Raw genomic sequence first — 16,343 nt, 5'->3', positions numbered from 1 at the left:
CCACACGTAGCTTGAAATTTAATCTAGAATGGATTGGGGGAGAGAGAGAGAGAGAGAGAGAGACCAGGGAGGGAGGCCTGTTTTGGCCAACTTGCTCCACAGGGGAGATGGGTGCAATGAGTTCATCTGATGACAAAGCAAATTGGGTTTCTCTGGATGTGAAGAGGTTGGGCGTAGCTTGGCACCCAACAGAGTCTTGTAGGAAGAACTTTCTGATGGTGAGAGCTGTTCAGCAGAGGAGTAGGCTGCTGCAGGTGGTGGATTCTTCTCCGGAGGTTTTTCACACAGGTTGGATGGCTGCCTGCCAGGGGTGCTTTAGATGTGACCCCTGCATTGCTGTTCTACGACTCTGTGAACACTGTGGAAAGGCAATCCTGGGACAGGTTTCTGGTGGTGTGGTGTAGTGGTTAAGAGCGGTAGTCTCGTAATCTGGGGAACCGGGTTCACGTCTCCGCTCCTCCACCTGCAGCTGCTGGGTGACCTTGGGCCAGTCCCACTTCTCTGAAGTCTCTCAGCCCCACTCACCTCACAGAGTGTTTGTTGTGGGGGAGGAAGGGAAAAGGAGATTGTTAGCTGCTTTGAGACGCCTTCGGGTAGCGATAAAGTGGGATACCAAATCCAAACACTTCTTCTTCTCTTGCCCCCCCCCCACCTGTGGACACAGAGGAACCACTAAACCCTGGCAGGTGGTCTCAAATATATGAAGCTGGGTCAGCCACCTGCTTTCTCAACAGCAGCAATGAGTTGCAGCCAGCTTCTCTGTACTACAACCGCCCCCCCGCCACCCATGCATGGCACAAGATCTCGCCAATGCAGCTCCACAAACTGGTAGCCCAATCACTGCGAGTTCACAATTTCTTTACAAATCCTTGCCAGCTTTATAAAAACACGTAACTGATAAAGAGTCCTGTAGCCCAGCCAGGAAGACATTACAAACATTGGGGTTCCAAGGGGGGGGGCAGACAGGGAGGCTGGGCCGCCCCCTGTAGCCAAATCAAGGGGCGCAGTTGGGGGAAGGTAAATCCTTAGAAATGAGCTGTGACGCGATCAATCTCCAGCAAATCTTCCAGGATCTGTAGACAGAAGGGGGAAAGAGGGTCATTTAGGAATTGCCCAGGAGGGAAATTTCTCCCTTGCAAGGAACTTCCCCTTGAAAGGCGGTCTTCTATTATGGCACAGATCCCTTAGCCCAGTGGTTCCCAATTAGGGGCCCATGGGGGTCTGGGGCACCATCCCTTGCCAGGGACTCACTTATCTTGTTAATTGCACAGTGAAAGCCACAATGGTGATCCATGGATCACCTAGCCTCTACTCGTGACTAGTGCTTGCTTGCTGGAAGGGGAAAAACTGGGAAATAGTTGCTGGATGGCAAGTGAGCTGGGATTGGGCACAAACTTCTGACAGTTTCTTAGGGCTCTTGGAAGGGTGGGGAGGGAGAGAGAGAGAGAATGCAAATGGGTTGCTCCACGGGGCAGGTTCACATTATTATCATTATCATTATTATTTTAATGTAAGGGATCCCTTCCCCTTGTTCTTTACTTTTTAACTGAAAAGAACTTCTAATTGCTTTCAACAACTATCAGGTTTTGAGGAGTCTTCCACTGCTTGGAATTGGGTTTTCATTGAATCTTGCCTGATAAGTTTGGGGGTTCATGGTTCATCTTGGAAGTTCAGCAGGGGAAATAGGTAAGCAATTTGCCACTAGGATCAGCACAACAGCTCGCCCTCTGATTATTTAGTTTAGCGTTAGAGCTGGGCGATTCTTTGTTTTCAACATTGTGATCTATCAGCAACTAAATACCAGTATATGGTGATATATCACAATGACTGGAATTTGTCTTGGCTGCTTCTTCCAAGATACATGGCCCAGCCCTACACGGGGAGCGGATCCGGATGCCTCTCAGGCTAAAGGGCGAGCCGAGGAGTATTGATCCGTCGCAGAACTGCTCAGCTGGGGTGTGGGGTGTGGAAGAGGCCTCTTGTTCCCCAGCTGAACAGCTCCAGTGCCTCAGAAGGCAGCCTGTCCCCCAGCTGAAGGAGCCCAATGCTTCTCTGGTTTGCATATGAGCAGGACAAGCATTGGGGCTCCCTACAGCTGGGGGGAGGAGCACTTTAACAGAGCCCCCCACCATCGCCGGCTCACACAAGCCAGCAGCAAGCTGTGGGCTCCGTTAACTGCTCAACTGAGGGGAGTGGAAACTGCGCAGTACAGCAGTTTCACAGAGCCCCCACCCTGCTGCTGTCTGCCTTTGCAGAGAGTTATCAAAATTTTCAAAAGTAGGGGGTCTGGGGTCCTCAGTCATTAGCTAATTGGGAACCACTGCCTTAGCCAACCTTGACAGGCCACAAGAGCCACCTGGGAGTGGAAGAGGCCCAAGCATTACAATAATAGCAGCTACAAATCCAGCTCGACATAAGTGATTTATGCTCCTGATAAAAACTAAAGGATTCCCTCCCTTATTTCCTGCAAAAGCTGCTCTCAAGGCCACTTGGCTTGAGCTGCCTGCCACCCAAGCAGTTTTGCAAGGAACGGGGCAAGAATTCCCTTGAGAGAGAGGCTGGTTTTCTCACAGGGCAGCAGGCACACGATGCGCACTGTGTCAGGCTATTTGCGTTCCTTGTCTGCTCTGGAGCCAGAAGGAGCCCCTGCCAGCGGAGGGGACCCTTGCCTTCCTGGCTCTTCCCCCTCTCCCCACTCACAATGTCCGGTGTGGTGCCGATTTTCTTGGCCAGCTCACTGCGCTCCATGGTGCTCAGGTAAAGGTAGCGGTTGAGCAGCTCCCCGTCCAAGACGTTGCGCACGGCGTTCTGCAAGATGCGCCGGTCCATGTGCAGCATCCTAAGGAGGGGCAGGAGGAACGTCGTGAGAGGAGTGCTGGGGTCCCTGCCTCATTCAACCACTCCAGCTCCAGCAGGCAGCAGGAATGGTGATGGGGTTTGTAATCCTTTAACCAGGGGTCGGCAACCTAAGGCCCATGGGGGTCATTTAACCGGCCCACGAGCTGCCCCCAAATCGAGCCGCCTGCTTGGCAAGTCCCTGTGCGCTGCACTAAACTGGCGCAGTGCGGGGACTTGCTTCCTTGGTGCCGGAAATCACATCTGTGCAGACGCCAGAAATTGCGGGTGCGTGCGCGATCCAGCCCACGGAGGGATCTCTGTTGAAGTGAACCAGCCCAGGTGAGGTAAACCTTGCCGACTCCTGCCTTTAACTAATAATAATAATAATAATAATAATAATAATAATAATAATAATTTCTACCCAGCCCATCTGGCTGAGTTTCCCCAGCCACTCTGGGCGGCTTCCAATCAAGTGTTAAAAACAATACAGCAATAAATATTAAAAACTGCCCTAAACAGGGCTGCCTTTAGATGTCTGCTAATCTGATGTTATGTGTGACCCATAACCCAGGGATGAACTTGGCAGCCAGTCTGCTTATCCCACATGTGGACAGACAAGGTCTTCTGCTCCCCAGCCAAGTCACCCATTGGCTCTGAAACAGTCTCACGCTCTCCCTGCGAGGCCTATATCCCATCAGTCCTCCCACAGGCAGATTCTGCAAGGCAGGAAATGGTGTGGAAGGCACAGGTGCCATAGTGGCCCATGGCGCTCTGCAGACAGCAGTATGTGCAGAAGGGGATTGCAGAGCCAGGCTCCCCTCCCACCAAACATAGGCAGATAAGTGAGACTGTGGGTGGCTCTTTCCTCCTCTCCAACAGCGCTGCTCCTCAAGGGGCTCGCAGAGGGGGTCAAGAGGGGGGTGGTCTTGAAGAGGCAGGGCCCCAGGAACAAGCTACCTGAAGGCACGCGGGTTGAGGCCGGCATGGTGGGGCAGCATCGTGGTCAGGGCGTTCTGCAGCATCAGCAGGCGCCGGTAGGTCTTCTCTTGCATGGGCAGCAGCAGCCCAATCCCTCCATCAAGCGTGGCTGGAGGGGGGAAGAAACACCACACCCCCCCTTCAGAGTCAAGGCTCAAGCGGGTGCCTTTGGCCCCAAGAGCACCTGGATTTCCCCTCTCACATAAGTACACCATGGTTTGCACGTAACACCAAACCGTGGTTTGTTAAACACCTCAGCCCAGGAGGCTAACCATAGTTTCTGTTCTGGCAACAAACCACCAGGTGAGGCCGTGATTGACTGTCTCTGGCTTCTCAACCTTGGCTTGTTTTAACCACTGGTTGGCATTATTTCTGAAGCCCACAGCCTTGCTTTTGCTTAAAATCATCATTCGGACAGCGCAGCCCAGCTGCTTGCTGAGCTACAGAGGAACATGGAGCGAACAGCTGGGGGAGGAAACCAAGCTCTGGAGAAATAAGCCATGGCTGCTTTGTTTGTCTGTGAGATGACTTGTGCCTTGCTGAAGAAACCATGGCTTGGCATTAAGTGCAAATGTGTCAGCAAGCTCTTGAATGGGAAACTCAAGATGTCACAAGGGTAGGTAATTCCGAACTCATTCCCAAGGCATAAAATTGAGCTGTCTTCACACAAAAGTCCTTTCCTTATTTATATTCAGTTGCCAACACTCAAAAATAGAATTCTGGATTTTCCAACAAAATCTTCCCAGATTTTAAAATCTTAGAATTTGAAATTCCAATCCAGGCTCAGTTCCCTTAGACTCTGGCCAAGATGACTCCCCGGGTGTCTCCTTCAGAGGCCCCCTTACCAAACCAGGTGATGTGCTTGTTCTCCCACGCAATGGATTTCTTGGTGGGCCCCTCCATGGCCCCGCGGCACGGGGTCCTCCAGAAGGCGTTGACGTGGGCTCCCACGTGGAAATCGGCCCTGCGGAGGAGGCGCATCCCCCCAAAGCTTTCCTTTGCTGGAGAGAAAAGCAAAGAGGTGGGTGGGTGGGAAGGAGGGAGGGAGAAAATGAGCCTTCGCCCTCTGGGTGCTGCTGAACTACAACTCCCATCAACCCCAGCAGAGGGGTGGCTGGAGAGCACCAGACGGTTGAAGGCGGCTCAGAGGCCATGCAGTATGTGGGGCAATGTAGGGCCTTGAGCCTCAGATCCAGAGAAACCCCACCAGGCCCAAACATCTCTTTCCAAAAGCCCCAGCACTCCTTGCCAACAGGAAGCCCCAAGATTCTTGTTCCCTGAGACTAGGATTCAGCTGAGTGATGGGAAACAGGAAGAGGGGCAGATCCAATCTCCCCAGAACAAAAGACAAACTTTGATCTCACCTTCTGGCAGATACATGTAAACAAGGAGGTTCCGGTCCCTGTCAGACACTGCAAAATAAAAGAGTAAAACAGATCAATGATGTAGCCTGACTGCGCCAGAAATGCAGCTGCCCCTTGCCTGGGGGCTTTTAAACAGAGACGGCATGGTCATTTTGGCTGTGATTCCTGCATTGCAGACTAAACAGACCCTTCCAATTCTATAATTCTGTATTTTGGCTTGTTCCGAATGCAAAGAAAAGGGTTTGTGTTGTTCAAAACACAGGTGGGCCACCACCTTGTAAAGCCCGGGCATGGGTCTGAGTCTTCCCAGCCCCCAACACCAGCATCCTGGGGCAGAGCCAAGGCCGCTGGACTGAACCCTCCTGAAGGGGCTCCCCCAATGCCACGCTCAGGCTGCTCACCGAGAAATCCCAGCTGAGCGTTGTCCACCATGAAGTCCACGCTGTAAACTTCCAGGGGTTTGGCGTCCTGGAGGCGAGAGACAAGGAGAAGTCAGCCAGGTGGGGCAGGGCTCAAACAGGCCCATTCTGCCCTGCCCGCCCCCCTGCCAACCCTCTAGGAAAGGGTCCACGCCCCATACCCTGCTGACGAGGGAGAGAGTCTTGCTCTCCTCCTGGTAGCGCAGCAGTGAGATGCTCTTCATGAGGTCAGCCGCCAGGATGAAGTTCTTGACGCTGATCATCTGGTGGATATACAGCTGCGTGTCGATGAAGGCCATGCCCGTCAGGTCATTGTCCTTCAAGCTCCACAGGAAGATCTGCAGCAGGGAGAGAGACCAGGGCTCAGCCCAGGGAGGGGGCAAGGGGACAGGAAGCCCCTTCTCCCCACCTCATCTCTCACTTCCCATTTATTTGCTTACTTAATTCCTATACCGCCCTTCATCCAAGGATCACAGGGCAGTTTACAATATAAAAACGCAAAAATGCACAACACAGTAGCAGACAAAAACACAGGTGATGATCCCAAGGTCTGGGTTGGTTCATCTCCCCATCTTTCCGTTGTACCATGTTGCTGATGCCTCAAGTTCTGTCTTTCAGCAATTCCTTTTCTAAACCAGAGAAAGATCACCTTGCCAGCCCTGCAAGGCACTTCTGCACTCTAACCAGGGAACCAGGCAGAGGGCCTTCTCGGTAGTGGCACCCGCCTTGTGGAACGCCCTCCCATCAGATGTCAAAGCGATAAATAACTACCTGACATTCAGAAGACATCTTAAGGCAGCCCTGTTCAGGGAAGTTTTTAATCTGTGATATTTTAGTGTATTTCTGGTTTTTATGGAAGCCGCCCAGAGTGGCTGGGGAAACCCAGCCAGATGGGCGGGGTACAAATAATAAATTATTATTATTATTATTATTATTATAACCACCCCTTTTGATTTGCGCTTTATCTTCATTCTGTAAAGCACACCTTGGAAAACTCTCTGAAAAGCAGTACAGAAAGCTTTTACATAAAAGCAGCAATGGATGAAGAGGTCTCCTTTCCAGACACCCCCAAGTCTACATTCTATAAACAGAATCCACATCACAGAACCATCTCCTTGCAGCCTGTTTCAACTTGGTTGAAACTACCTTGGTTGAAACAACCTGTTCAAACTACCTTCCATAACTTCCCAACTTCACATGCCAACATCGTGCACACAAACTCACACACACAATATTATGAATTGACTCAACAGGAATAATTGCAGCTCCCTGACGGCATACTCATAGCTGCCTACGTAAGTCAGAATAACCTACACTGAAAGGGCGACAGAAGCTTCCACCCCAAGGATGGCTGCGGAGCATTTAGGAGAAACAAATCCACATTCTACACTGAATAAGCCCCCGAGAGCGGCATCCCACCCGCCTCCTCTTCCAGGCCCTGCTCACCTTCTGGCCAATGGCCGACACCAGGTAGCCGTTGCAGTGGCAGAGAGCAGTAACAGGCCCCTTCTGCTCCTTCTCGTACAACACCTTGAATTTGTTCTTGGTGAGGGGCTGCCCAGGCTCTGGAACCACTTCGATGATGTCCATGATCAAGATCTGAGGGCAGGGGAGCAAGGAAGGGAGAGTCATCCTACATAACCAGGGCAGCATGGCTTTGCATTGCTAAATTAGAAACACCCTCTTCCTCTGTTGCAAGCCGGGAGACCGGGGACTTCTTGCAATAAACAAAATACTAAATGAGAACTGCAAAATTGCAACTGTGCTCATCAGTATAAGGTGCCATCGCAGCAGGTAAATGATTCCAGCGTCATATCGCGGCACACTGGGTGAGTGGATTATTACTATAATTTACTTTTTTCAATTAGCTGGCACAGAGCAGAACTTTGCCTTTTCATGGCTAAGGAGTTGTAACTTCCGTTTTTGAGCCTTCAGGTCTCTGCCTGACTTTTCCATGCATCCGCTGTAGAACCCAGAACACATACAAGACCCTCTTCAGAGCACAATGAAAAAGCTTGGAGGGACAATTTCATAAGGTAGCAGTGTGCTGCAGCCAAAAAGCTAATGCTACTCTATGCTGCATCAACAGAAGTAATGTCCCAATGAAGGGAAATCATAGTCCCGCTCTATTCTGCCTTGGTCCTACCACACCTAGACTATTGGGTCCAGTTCTGGATGTTGACAAGCTAGAACATGTGCAGAGGGCAGCCAAGATTATCAAGGATCTAGAAGCCAAGCCTTATGAGGAACAGTCGAAGGAGCTGGGTATAATTATTCTGGAAAAGAGGAGTCTGAGAGGAGATATGATAGCCACCTTCAAATATCTTAAGGGCTGTCACATCGAGGAGGGAGCAAGCTTGTTTTCTCCTGCTCTGAAAAGTAAGATTTGAACCAATGGATTCAAGTTACAAGAAAGATCCAACTAAACACCAGGAAGAACTTTCTGATGGTAAGAGCTGTCTGATAATGTAACAGTCTCCCTTGGGAGGTTGTGGACTCTCCTTCCGTGGAGGTTTTTAGGCAAAGGTTGGGTGTCCATCTGTCATGGGTGCTTTAGCTGAGATTCCTGCATTGCAGGGGGTTGGACTAGATGACCCTTGGGGTCCCTTCCGACTCTACAATTCTGCAATTGTGTTCCTTGGATCCTGATGCCACCACTCATCCCAAATTAGGAGAGGCTGCCAGCAAAACACGCAGTTCGCCAGATGGATGAATGAGTCCAATGTGTCCAAACTGGGCAAATCTGGACCAAGGACTGGGCCTGTGAAGGCAGCAGGCATGAAATGTGGGAGAAGGATGGGTGGAACTGTGCAGAAGAAGCCCCCAGCCGTGTTGCCTCTTGTTCAAGTGCCCAGCGTTGTCTGACTCACCCGGCCCCTGCAGGTCACCTCCTCGCCCTGCATGAGGCAGGTCCCCACGGCGATGTAGCCCTTCAGGCCCGAGACGGTCTCCTCGCTCTTGAGAGACACAGTCTTCATGCAGGTCACGTGCTCCCACTCCTCCAGGTCGATCCTGCAGATTGAAGGAAGGGCAGGAGAGGATGGAGGGGGAGCCAGGCCAAGCTGCCTTCTGGGTGCCCCAATAACAATAACAATAATAATAATAAAAATTTATTTATATCCCGCCCTCCCCAGCTGAAGCCAGGCTAAGAACAGCTAACAATAAAAGTAAAAGCAGCTAACAATAAAAGTAACACAACATTCTAAAATCAATTCATTATAAAATCAGTTCAAATCAAATTGATGGCAACCATTGGGCTAGAGTTCTGTGAGGATTACCAAATGAGAGGGTCAGACTGTGCCCTGGCCAAAGGCCTGGTGGAACAGCTCCGTCTTGCAGGCCCTGCGGAAAGATGTCAAGTCCTGCAGGGCCCTAGTCTCTTGTGACAGAGTGTTCCACCAGATCGGGGCCACAACCGAAAAAGCACTAGCTCTGATTGAGGCCAGCCTAACCTCTCTGTGGCCCAGGACCTCCAAAATGTTTTTATTTGAAGACCATAAGGTCCTCCGTGGGACATACCAGGAGAGGCGGTCCCGTAGGTACAAGGGTCCTAGGCTCTAGAGGGCTTTAAAGGTCAAAACCCACACCTTGAACCTGACCCTGTACTCCACCGGGAGCCAGTGCAGCTGGTATAGCACTGGGTGAATGTGATCCTGCGGCAAGGACCCCGTAAGGAGTCTCGCCGTGGCATTCTGCACTTGCTGGAGTTTCTGGGTCAGTCTCAAGGGCAGCCCCACAGAGAGTGAGTGCAGTCTCTGCACCAAGAGAAAGCAGCCTCTTCCCCTTCCCCAAAACTGAATGGAGAACCCTTAGCTGGGGCCATTGTGTTTTGCTCTTCCTTAGTGGGTTATGCAAGCTGCTGTTCTGAATAATGCTTTTGTAGCACTGGGGGACTAAGTGGGTAGAGGCCCAAAAACCTTGGGGACCACTGAACTAAATCTTTCCAGCTCTGCTTCCAGGACGCATCTGAACGGCCCTTGAAGGCAAACGGATGCTAGACCAGGTGGCCCTTTGCTTTGATCCAGAAGCAACCGCCAGGCTCTCCTGATATTCCACACCAGGAACCCAACCAGGCGCCAGATCTTCCCCACCTGCCGCAGCCTGGGAAGGAGCATTCTTGGGCTCCTGCTGAGCACCCTCCTCACCTGGTATTTGGAATCGTCTCCCAGCTGACTGGAGAGATCAGCTGGATGGAAAAGGCCTCCTGCAGAGGGTGCATGTAGCGATCATCTGGAGGTGGGGATCAGAGAGAGAGAGAGAGAGAGAGAGAAAGGGAGAAATAGGTATGCAGCCGGCATCACCATCAGACCCAGGGGGGCACAAGGGGCCATGGCTTATCACGGAGAGCACACACCTGCTTTGGCTGCCCAAGCCTCCAGCATCTCCAGTTAAATATTAGGCACCAGGGGATGTGGAAGACCAGTATGTTTCCAAGCACAATTCAAAGTGTTGGTGCTGACCTTGAAAGCCCTAAATGGCCTCGGTCCAGTATATCTGAAGGAGCGTCTCCACCCCCATCGTTCTGCCCCGACACTGAGATCCAGCGCCGAGGGCCTTCTGGCAGTTCCCTCACTGCGAGAAGCAAAGCTACAGGGCAGAGGGCCTTCTTGGTAGTGGCACCCACCCTGTGGAACACCCTCCCTTCAGATGTGAAGGAAATAAGCAGCTATCCTATCTTTAAGAGACATCTGAAGGCAGTCCTGTTTTGGGAAGTTTTCAATATTTAATACTGTATAGTTTTTAACACTTGATTGGGAGCCGCCCAGAGTGGTTGGGGAAACTCAGCCAGGGGTAAAGGTAAAGGTAAAGGGACCCCTGGCCATTAGGTCTAGTCGTGACCGACTCTGAGGTTGCGGCGCTCATCTCGCTTTACTGGCCGAGGGAGCCGGCGTACAGCTTCCGGGTTATGTGGCCAGCATGACTAAGTTGCTTCTGGCGAACCAGAGCAGCGCACAGAAACGCCGTTTACCTTCCCGCCGGAGCGGTAGTTACCGGGAAGCAGCCAGAGGGCCTTCTCGTGGTGGCGCCGGCCCTATGGAATGCCCTCCCATCAGATGTCAAGGAAATAAACAACTATCTGACTTTTAGAAGACATCTGAAGACAGCCCTGTTTAGGGAAGCTTTTAATGTTTGATGCATTGCTGTATTTTAGTGTTTTGTTGGAAGCCGCCCAGAGTGGCTGGGGAAGCCCAGCCAGATGGGCGGGGTATAAATAATAAATTTATTTTTATTTTTATTTTTATGTTTATGTTTATGTTTATGTTTATGTTTTATTTTATTATTATTATTATTATTATTTATTTTCCCACCTTGAGACCCTGGAGAGCAACCACCAGCCAGAGAAAGCAAGAGTGAGCTAGACAGAACAAGTCAGATTGCCTTGTTCTGGAGGGCAAACCAAGGGGTTGGGTGGCCCTTTGTGGTGGAAGAGTGAGGAGTCAAAAGCCCGTCTCCCTCCATCTTGCAGCCCAACCTCAAGACTTGCCCAGCACAAGGGGCTGACTCTTCAAGTCAAAGACCTCTCCTCCACAGAGAGGAGGCGGCGTTTTCCAACAGCTACGAGCCACCCACCTCGCTCGATGGTCTCAAATTCCTTCTCCTCCCCCGTCATGCGGGGGATCCTGGTGCAATGGTTGTTGATGCTGGTGGCCACCGCGTAGACCTGCCGGAGGGAGCAAATTCATTAAGGCATTTGGGGGCGTGAGTTGAGCAGAAGGCCTTGTTGTGACAGTGGAGGACTCCACTTCCCCACCACCGATAAGGCCCTGCTGAAGGTCCCGCTCCACACAGCCCTAACCTTGGACTCCACGTGGTAGGATACGTAATGTGCGGTGCAGCGCAGCGGGATCTTCCGGACGGGCCACGGTGCGTCGTAGGAAAGGTAGGCAGGCAAGACACTGATGCGCAGCTCCCCCTGTAGCAGAGGACACAGATAAGGCCTCATTCTCACCTGCGGATAGATCTGCTTCTCTTGGCAGCAGCAGCCCAGGTGCACAGTGAGCTGCCTCAAACGTAGCAGGCAGAAGGCAAATGAAAGAAATAAGGCGGGCATCCCACCCAAGCTTCTGTCGCCAAGCCAGGCCTACCTGCCGGTTGAAGTAGAGGAAGCCCTTGGGGCAGTTGACGTTGTGGAAGGGGGCAAAGGACTCGATGGGGCCGTCTATGGTCATGGGGTGCAGGCGCAGGGCCCCCCGAGACGTTACCAGCAGCCAGTGTGGGGAGGGGCCACAAATGAACACCTGGGAAGAAATGCAAACACAATCAGGACCTGGGGCTGATCATGAGCACAGCCTTCTCCTGCGCCAGGCCAGCAGTGCCTGCTCTGGCAGGCAGAGGTTCCGCAAAGCCTCAGGAAGAGCGCACCCTTGCCCAACTCCCCAAAGAGAAAGGCTTCTCCTGAGAATCTCCCAAGGACGACTCCTCCGCGAGACTCACCCCCGAGTATCCATAGATATCCTCAAAGTAGCGGAATCGGGCAACCCGCCCCCTGGCAGCCCCCGACTCCTCTCCACCCACGCCGTCCGGCTTCTTCTTCGACGGCTTGGGCTTCTTCTCCCTGAAGTTAATGTTATGGGGAACCTGATTGGAAGGGAAAGGGCAGGAGGAGGTGAGTGGGGAAGCCTTCCCTTCGAGTGCAGAGGGAAGCCTTCAAGGGAGACTGCAGCGTTCCAGTGGCCTGGGGGGAAGGCAGAGTAGCTCTTACCTTCTTGAATCGCACTTTGAGGTTGGTCTGGCCCAGCTGAGAGCCGTGGTTAAAAGCTTCGTAGATGAGCAGCTCTTGGTCCACGTGGACCTGTCAACAGGGTGGTGAAATAAAGTGAGCTTCACCTTGTGCCTTGGCTCACTGCATCAACAGATTGAGCACTCTCAGGCCATGGGGACACAGCTCATTGCCGGGGCAAAAAGAACCATAGCGCCAAGGCCTTGCCATGACCCCGCCTTGTAGCCCTCGTGGTCCTCTAACCTCCTGGATCCTTCATCACAGCTCTCCCGTGGTATTAACTCTGCCCTTAGGGAAAAGAATTTGTAAAAGCCAGACAGCACACACTCTTGTGATTTCCCCCGCAGGGAGGGAATGCCACAATCAAGGTGCTGTTGCAGAGAAGGACCCACTCCCGCTACTCCCTACAGGGAGACCAGAGAGCTGAGCCTGAGATGACGATGCTGAACGCTGAATAACCTCACACCGGCAAAGGCAGTCCTCTAGGCAACGGCATCCCAGACACCAGTTCGGGCTTTAAAGGTTCAAACTAGCACTTTCAATTATCCCCACTGTAGGCTCGGGCACCAGTCATGTGAGTCTCAACTGGCCAAGCAGCTTCCAGGACAGGACAGCTTCCAGGACAGAGGTAAGCACTATGAATTAGATGCTCGGCCCTGCAGGGATGCTGATTGGTCCTCCTCAGTAGGAAAGGCCTGAGCCCCAGGTGAGGTGGGAAGGTTGGTGCATCAGTGGGTGTCTCCCTCAGTTCCTCCCACAAGAGCAGGGAGGGAGCAGACGCAGTGAGTGGATGACAGCTTAGGGCAAAGGGTCTCAGGAGCTCTCCAGGTGTTGCTGGACTCCAGCTCCCACAAACCTCAGCTGCCAGCACGGTCAAAGATGATGGGAGTTGTAGTCCAGCCACAACCAGAGGGCCATTGGCTTATAGTTTCCCCGAGTATGATTGCTGGTGGAGAATGCGGGCATCGATCCCGTTATCTCTCACATGCCAAGTGAGATAGCCACATATGTGTCGAGCACTCAAGGGGTGGGGATCGAAAACACACCTTGTAACATGATCACGGAAGAGCCCAGGCATTCCCAAGAAATTGGCTCTCTCCCTCCCTCTTCCTGCACCAGATGAAAAGCAATTGCACCTACTGTATTTTTCGCACTTCCCCCCTCCTAAAAAGTAAGGGGAAATGTGTGTGCGTCTTATGGAGCGAATGCAGGCTGCACGGCTATCCCAGAAGCCAGAACAGCGAGAGGGAGCTGTTCTAGCTTCTGGCTTTGCCATGCGAAGCTTCCGCAGGGCAGCGGGGAGCCTTCATCCCGCTGCCCTGCGGAGGCTTCGCGCGGCTATCCCTGGCTTTTGCGGGAGGTGGGAGAAGGGACAGAGCTGCGCGCTCTGTCCCTTCCCCCCACCTCCCGCAAAAGCCCTCAAGAGCAGCACTCCCTTTAAAGAGCGCACGACTCTTACGGGAGGTGGGGGAAAGCCAGGAGGCTTGCTTTCGCTGAAGCCAGGAGGGCAAGAGGGATCAGTGCGCACCGATCCTGCTTGCTCTCCTGGCTTCAGGGATAGCTCCACAAGGCCTCCTGAGCGAAGAGGGAGGAGCACTCCCTCTTCGCTCAGGAGGCTTTGCGTTGCTTTCTTATTTCTTGTTTTCCTCCCCTAAAAACTAGGTGTGTCTTATGGTCCGGAGGGTCTAATAGAGCGAAAAATACAGCACTTATTTCGCAGAAACCATTTGCCCCAGTATCACAATCACTTGAAGTCAGGGGGCCAAACTTGTGGAAGGGCTGGTGTCTTGATTTACTGGGTTTCCTGCTTGGCTGCTTTGCATGTGGATCAAAATGTCTACGTGCTTCAGATCCAAGTAGACGGGAGACACAGATAACTCTGTGCACAGAGATAACCCCCCACCCTCGGAGCTCACCAGCAGGTACGGCCGGCTCTGCCGATTTCCCAGGGCCACCAGCAGCACCTCTTTGACCAGCGGCATCTCGGTCTGACGGACCACCTCCTCCTTCTTGGCCTCGCCCTGGCTGGCAGGCTGCCCGAAGGAACTGTCCACCAGCACCCTCTGCCCCATGGGGAAATTCTTCACCAGGAAGACCAGGCGCCATTCAGGCAGCTGGTAGATCTACATGAGAGAGAAAGAGGGAGAATGTAGCAGGGGCCAAGAGGGACCCGGCTGAGACTGGCTCACTCCCGCTGCCCCAGGCACTGCCTGGGCCTCACCTCCATGGCACCGTTCTCCCGGACCAGCACACACCAGTGAGTGGGCTCTGCCTTGTACTGCTGAGGATCCTTGTCAGCCAAGGGCAGGCTGCAGCGGCGCGGCTCCTCCTTGGTGGGGCTAAACAAGGTGCCGGATTCACCATAGAGCATTTCTTCCTCATCGTCTATTGTGTTGCTGTACACGGGAGAAGAGAGAGGGAGGAAGGCAGTTACGTTCAAGACACCTGGGCAGCTGTTGCAAAGCTTGATCCAAGAACAGGCCCACTCACAGAAAGATTACAGTGCAGGTCTCAAAACTTTTGTAGGCAGCACATGGGCCCAAAGCTTAAATGAAGTCCCAGATGGGGAATTACAGGGTTGAACAACACTGAGGGCCAAAGAAACTGCGGGCCGGCTGAGAATGTCTCCTGCTACTGTCCTCACAAGTAGGTATCTGATACTTTACTCAGGATCTACACAAGGTACCGTATTTTTCACTCCATAAGACACACTTTTTTCCTCCTAAAAAGTAAGGGGAAATGTCTGTGCATCTTATGGAATGAATGTGTGGTCCCTGGAGCCAAGTTGCCCAGGGGTGAAAAGCAGATTGTGCTGTTTTGTTTTTTTTAGAAAGAGGGAAGGGGGTATTGAAACAAAGCGACTGAGCAGCTGATCGGCAAGCGATCAGGAGGGAGATAAGAGACACTAGTGATAAAGGAAGCTGCCTGGGAGGGGGGAGGTAAAAGCACATGAATCCTCAGGATTTTTGCATTGGGTCACCCAAATTCTCCATCAGATCACATAACATGTCCATGGCTATAGCCTGCACCCAAAAAATCACGCATCCACTGTTTCGTGGGGCCGCAATGGCACAAAAATGTGGTTACAAAGCACAGATCCACCTGGATTCTCAGGATTTTTGCATTGGGCTACCCCAAACTCACCGTCAAATCACATATCATATCTGTGGCCACAACATGAACCACAAAAATCATACATCCACTGTTTCGTTCAGAATATTTTTTTTCTTGTTTTCCTCTTCTAAAAAGTAGGTGCGTCTTATGGTCAGGTGCGTCTTATGGAGTGAAAAATACGCTACTTTGAATCCTCCCATCTCCTCACTGAGCACACCTGCCCCAATTACCTGAAAGAACAGGTGTGATAGTGCAGGCTGTAGCTTGCACCATGAGAGGTGAGATAGGCAAACAAACCAGCCAATCCAACCCCTTTTCCTCTCGCTGTCTCTACCAGACAGTCCTTTAACCTGGATGAAGTGGCCCAACCTACTTCCAATACTGGGTATGATTAGGACTGCAGCCTAACTTATCTTCTAGCATGACTTATATACAACATTTTCACTCCCCCTTTCAACCTTTTAAGCAATCGGAACAGGGGAGTACTGATTAAGTTTCTATTTCCTAATTGCTGGGTTCCTAAGATGAACTTTTGACCCTTCCATGCAAAACTAGTTAAGCAAACTACCCCTTTGTACTTTTACACATCCAATGTACCTCCTACACAGAAAAGCCTTAAAAACCCAAAGCAACCATCTCACAACTCATATTTTACAACCCAAACTCCCACACAAAATGGCTAAATCCCTAGCCCTTCCCAGAGTTCTTCGCCCTGCCTCAAGACCCACCTGATGTCCTGGATGGGAGCCTCAGATTCTGACTGGGTCCTCAAGGAAAGCTCGTCCCGGGAGCTGGACGAATGGCTCTCAGTGGTGAACATGCCGCTGACGTCCCGGTATACACACAACGCAATCACCTTCGATTGCTGGAGGGGTGACAACAGCTTGCCTCAGAGCAAGACACAGGATG

At 52.0% G+C, this 16,343-nt stretch overlaps 1 protein-coding gene across 1 annotated transcript in view; it reads right to left on the bottom strand.

The window, feature by feature from the left end:
• Positions 1-854: 854 nt before the first annotated feature.
• CPSF1 (cleavage and polyadenylation specific factor 1) overlaps positions 855-16,343 on the bottom strand; it is a 39,715-nt gene continuing 24,226 nt past the window's right edge. The window contains exons 21-38 of the mRNA XM_081873987.1: positions 16,163-16,299; positions 14,542-14,716; positions 14,237-14,443; positions 12,303-12,392; positions 12,035-12,178; positions 11,686-11,838; positions 11,397-11,513; positions 11,171-11,261; positions 9,745-9,829; positions 8,470-8,611; positions 7,046-7,198; positions 5,761-5,937; positions 5,582-5,648; positions 5,181-5,228; positions 4,662-4,817; positions 3,796-3,925; positions 2,701-2,839; positions 855-1,073 (exon numbers count right to left, since the gene is read on the bottom strand). Of these exons, the coding sequence (XP_081730113.1) occupies positions 1,026-1,073; positions 2,701-2,839; positions 3,796-3,925; positions 4,662-4,817; positions 5,181-5,228; positions 5,582-5,648; positions 5,761-5,937; positions 7,046-7,198; positions 8,470-8,611; positions 9,745-9,829; positions 11,171-11,261; positions 11,397-11,513; positions 11,686-11,838; positions 12,035-12,178; positions 12,303-12,392; positions 14,237-14,443; positions 14,542-14,716; positions 16,163-16,299 (2,259 nt within the window). The 3' untranslated portion in view covers positions 855-1,025. The remainder of the gene's footprint in view (positions 1,074-2,700; positions 2,840-3,795; positions 3,926-4,661; positions 4,818-5,180; positions 5,229-5,581; positions 5,649-5,760; positions 5,938-7,045; positions 7,199-8,469; positions 8,612-9,744; positions 9,830-11,170; positions 11,262-11,396; positions 11,514-11,685; positions 11,839-12,034; positions 12,179-12,302; positions 12,393-14,236; positions 14,444-14,541; positions 14,717-16,162; positions 16,300-16,343) is intronic.

This window comes from Podarcis erhardii (genome assembly GCF_964252035.2).
Source record: "Podarcis erhardii genome assembly, chromosome: 8".
Taxonomy (NCBI): Eukaryota; Metazoa; Chordata; class Lepidosauria; order Squamata; family Lacertidae; genus Podarcis; species Podarcis erhardii.
Note: the sequence above shows the minus strand (reverse complement) of the source record. Positions and strands in the feature narration are given on the sequence as shown.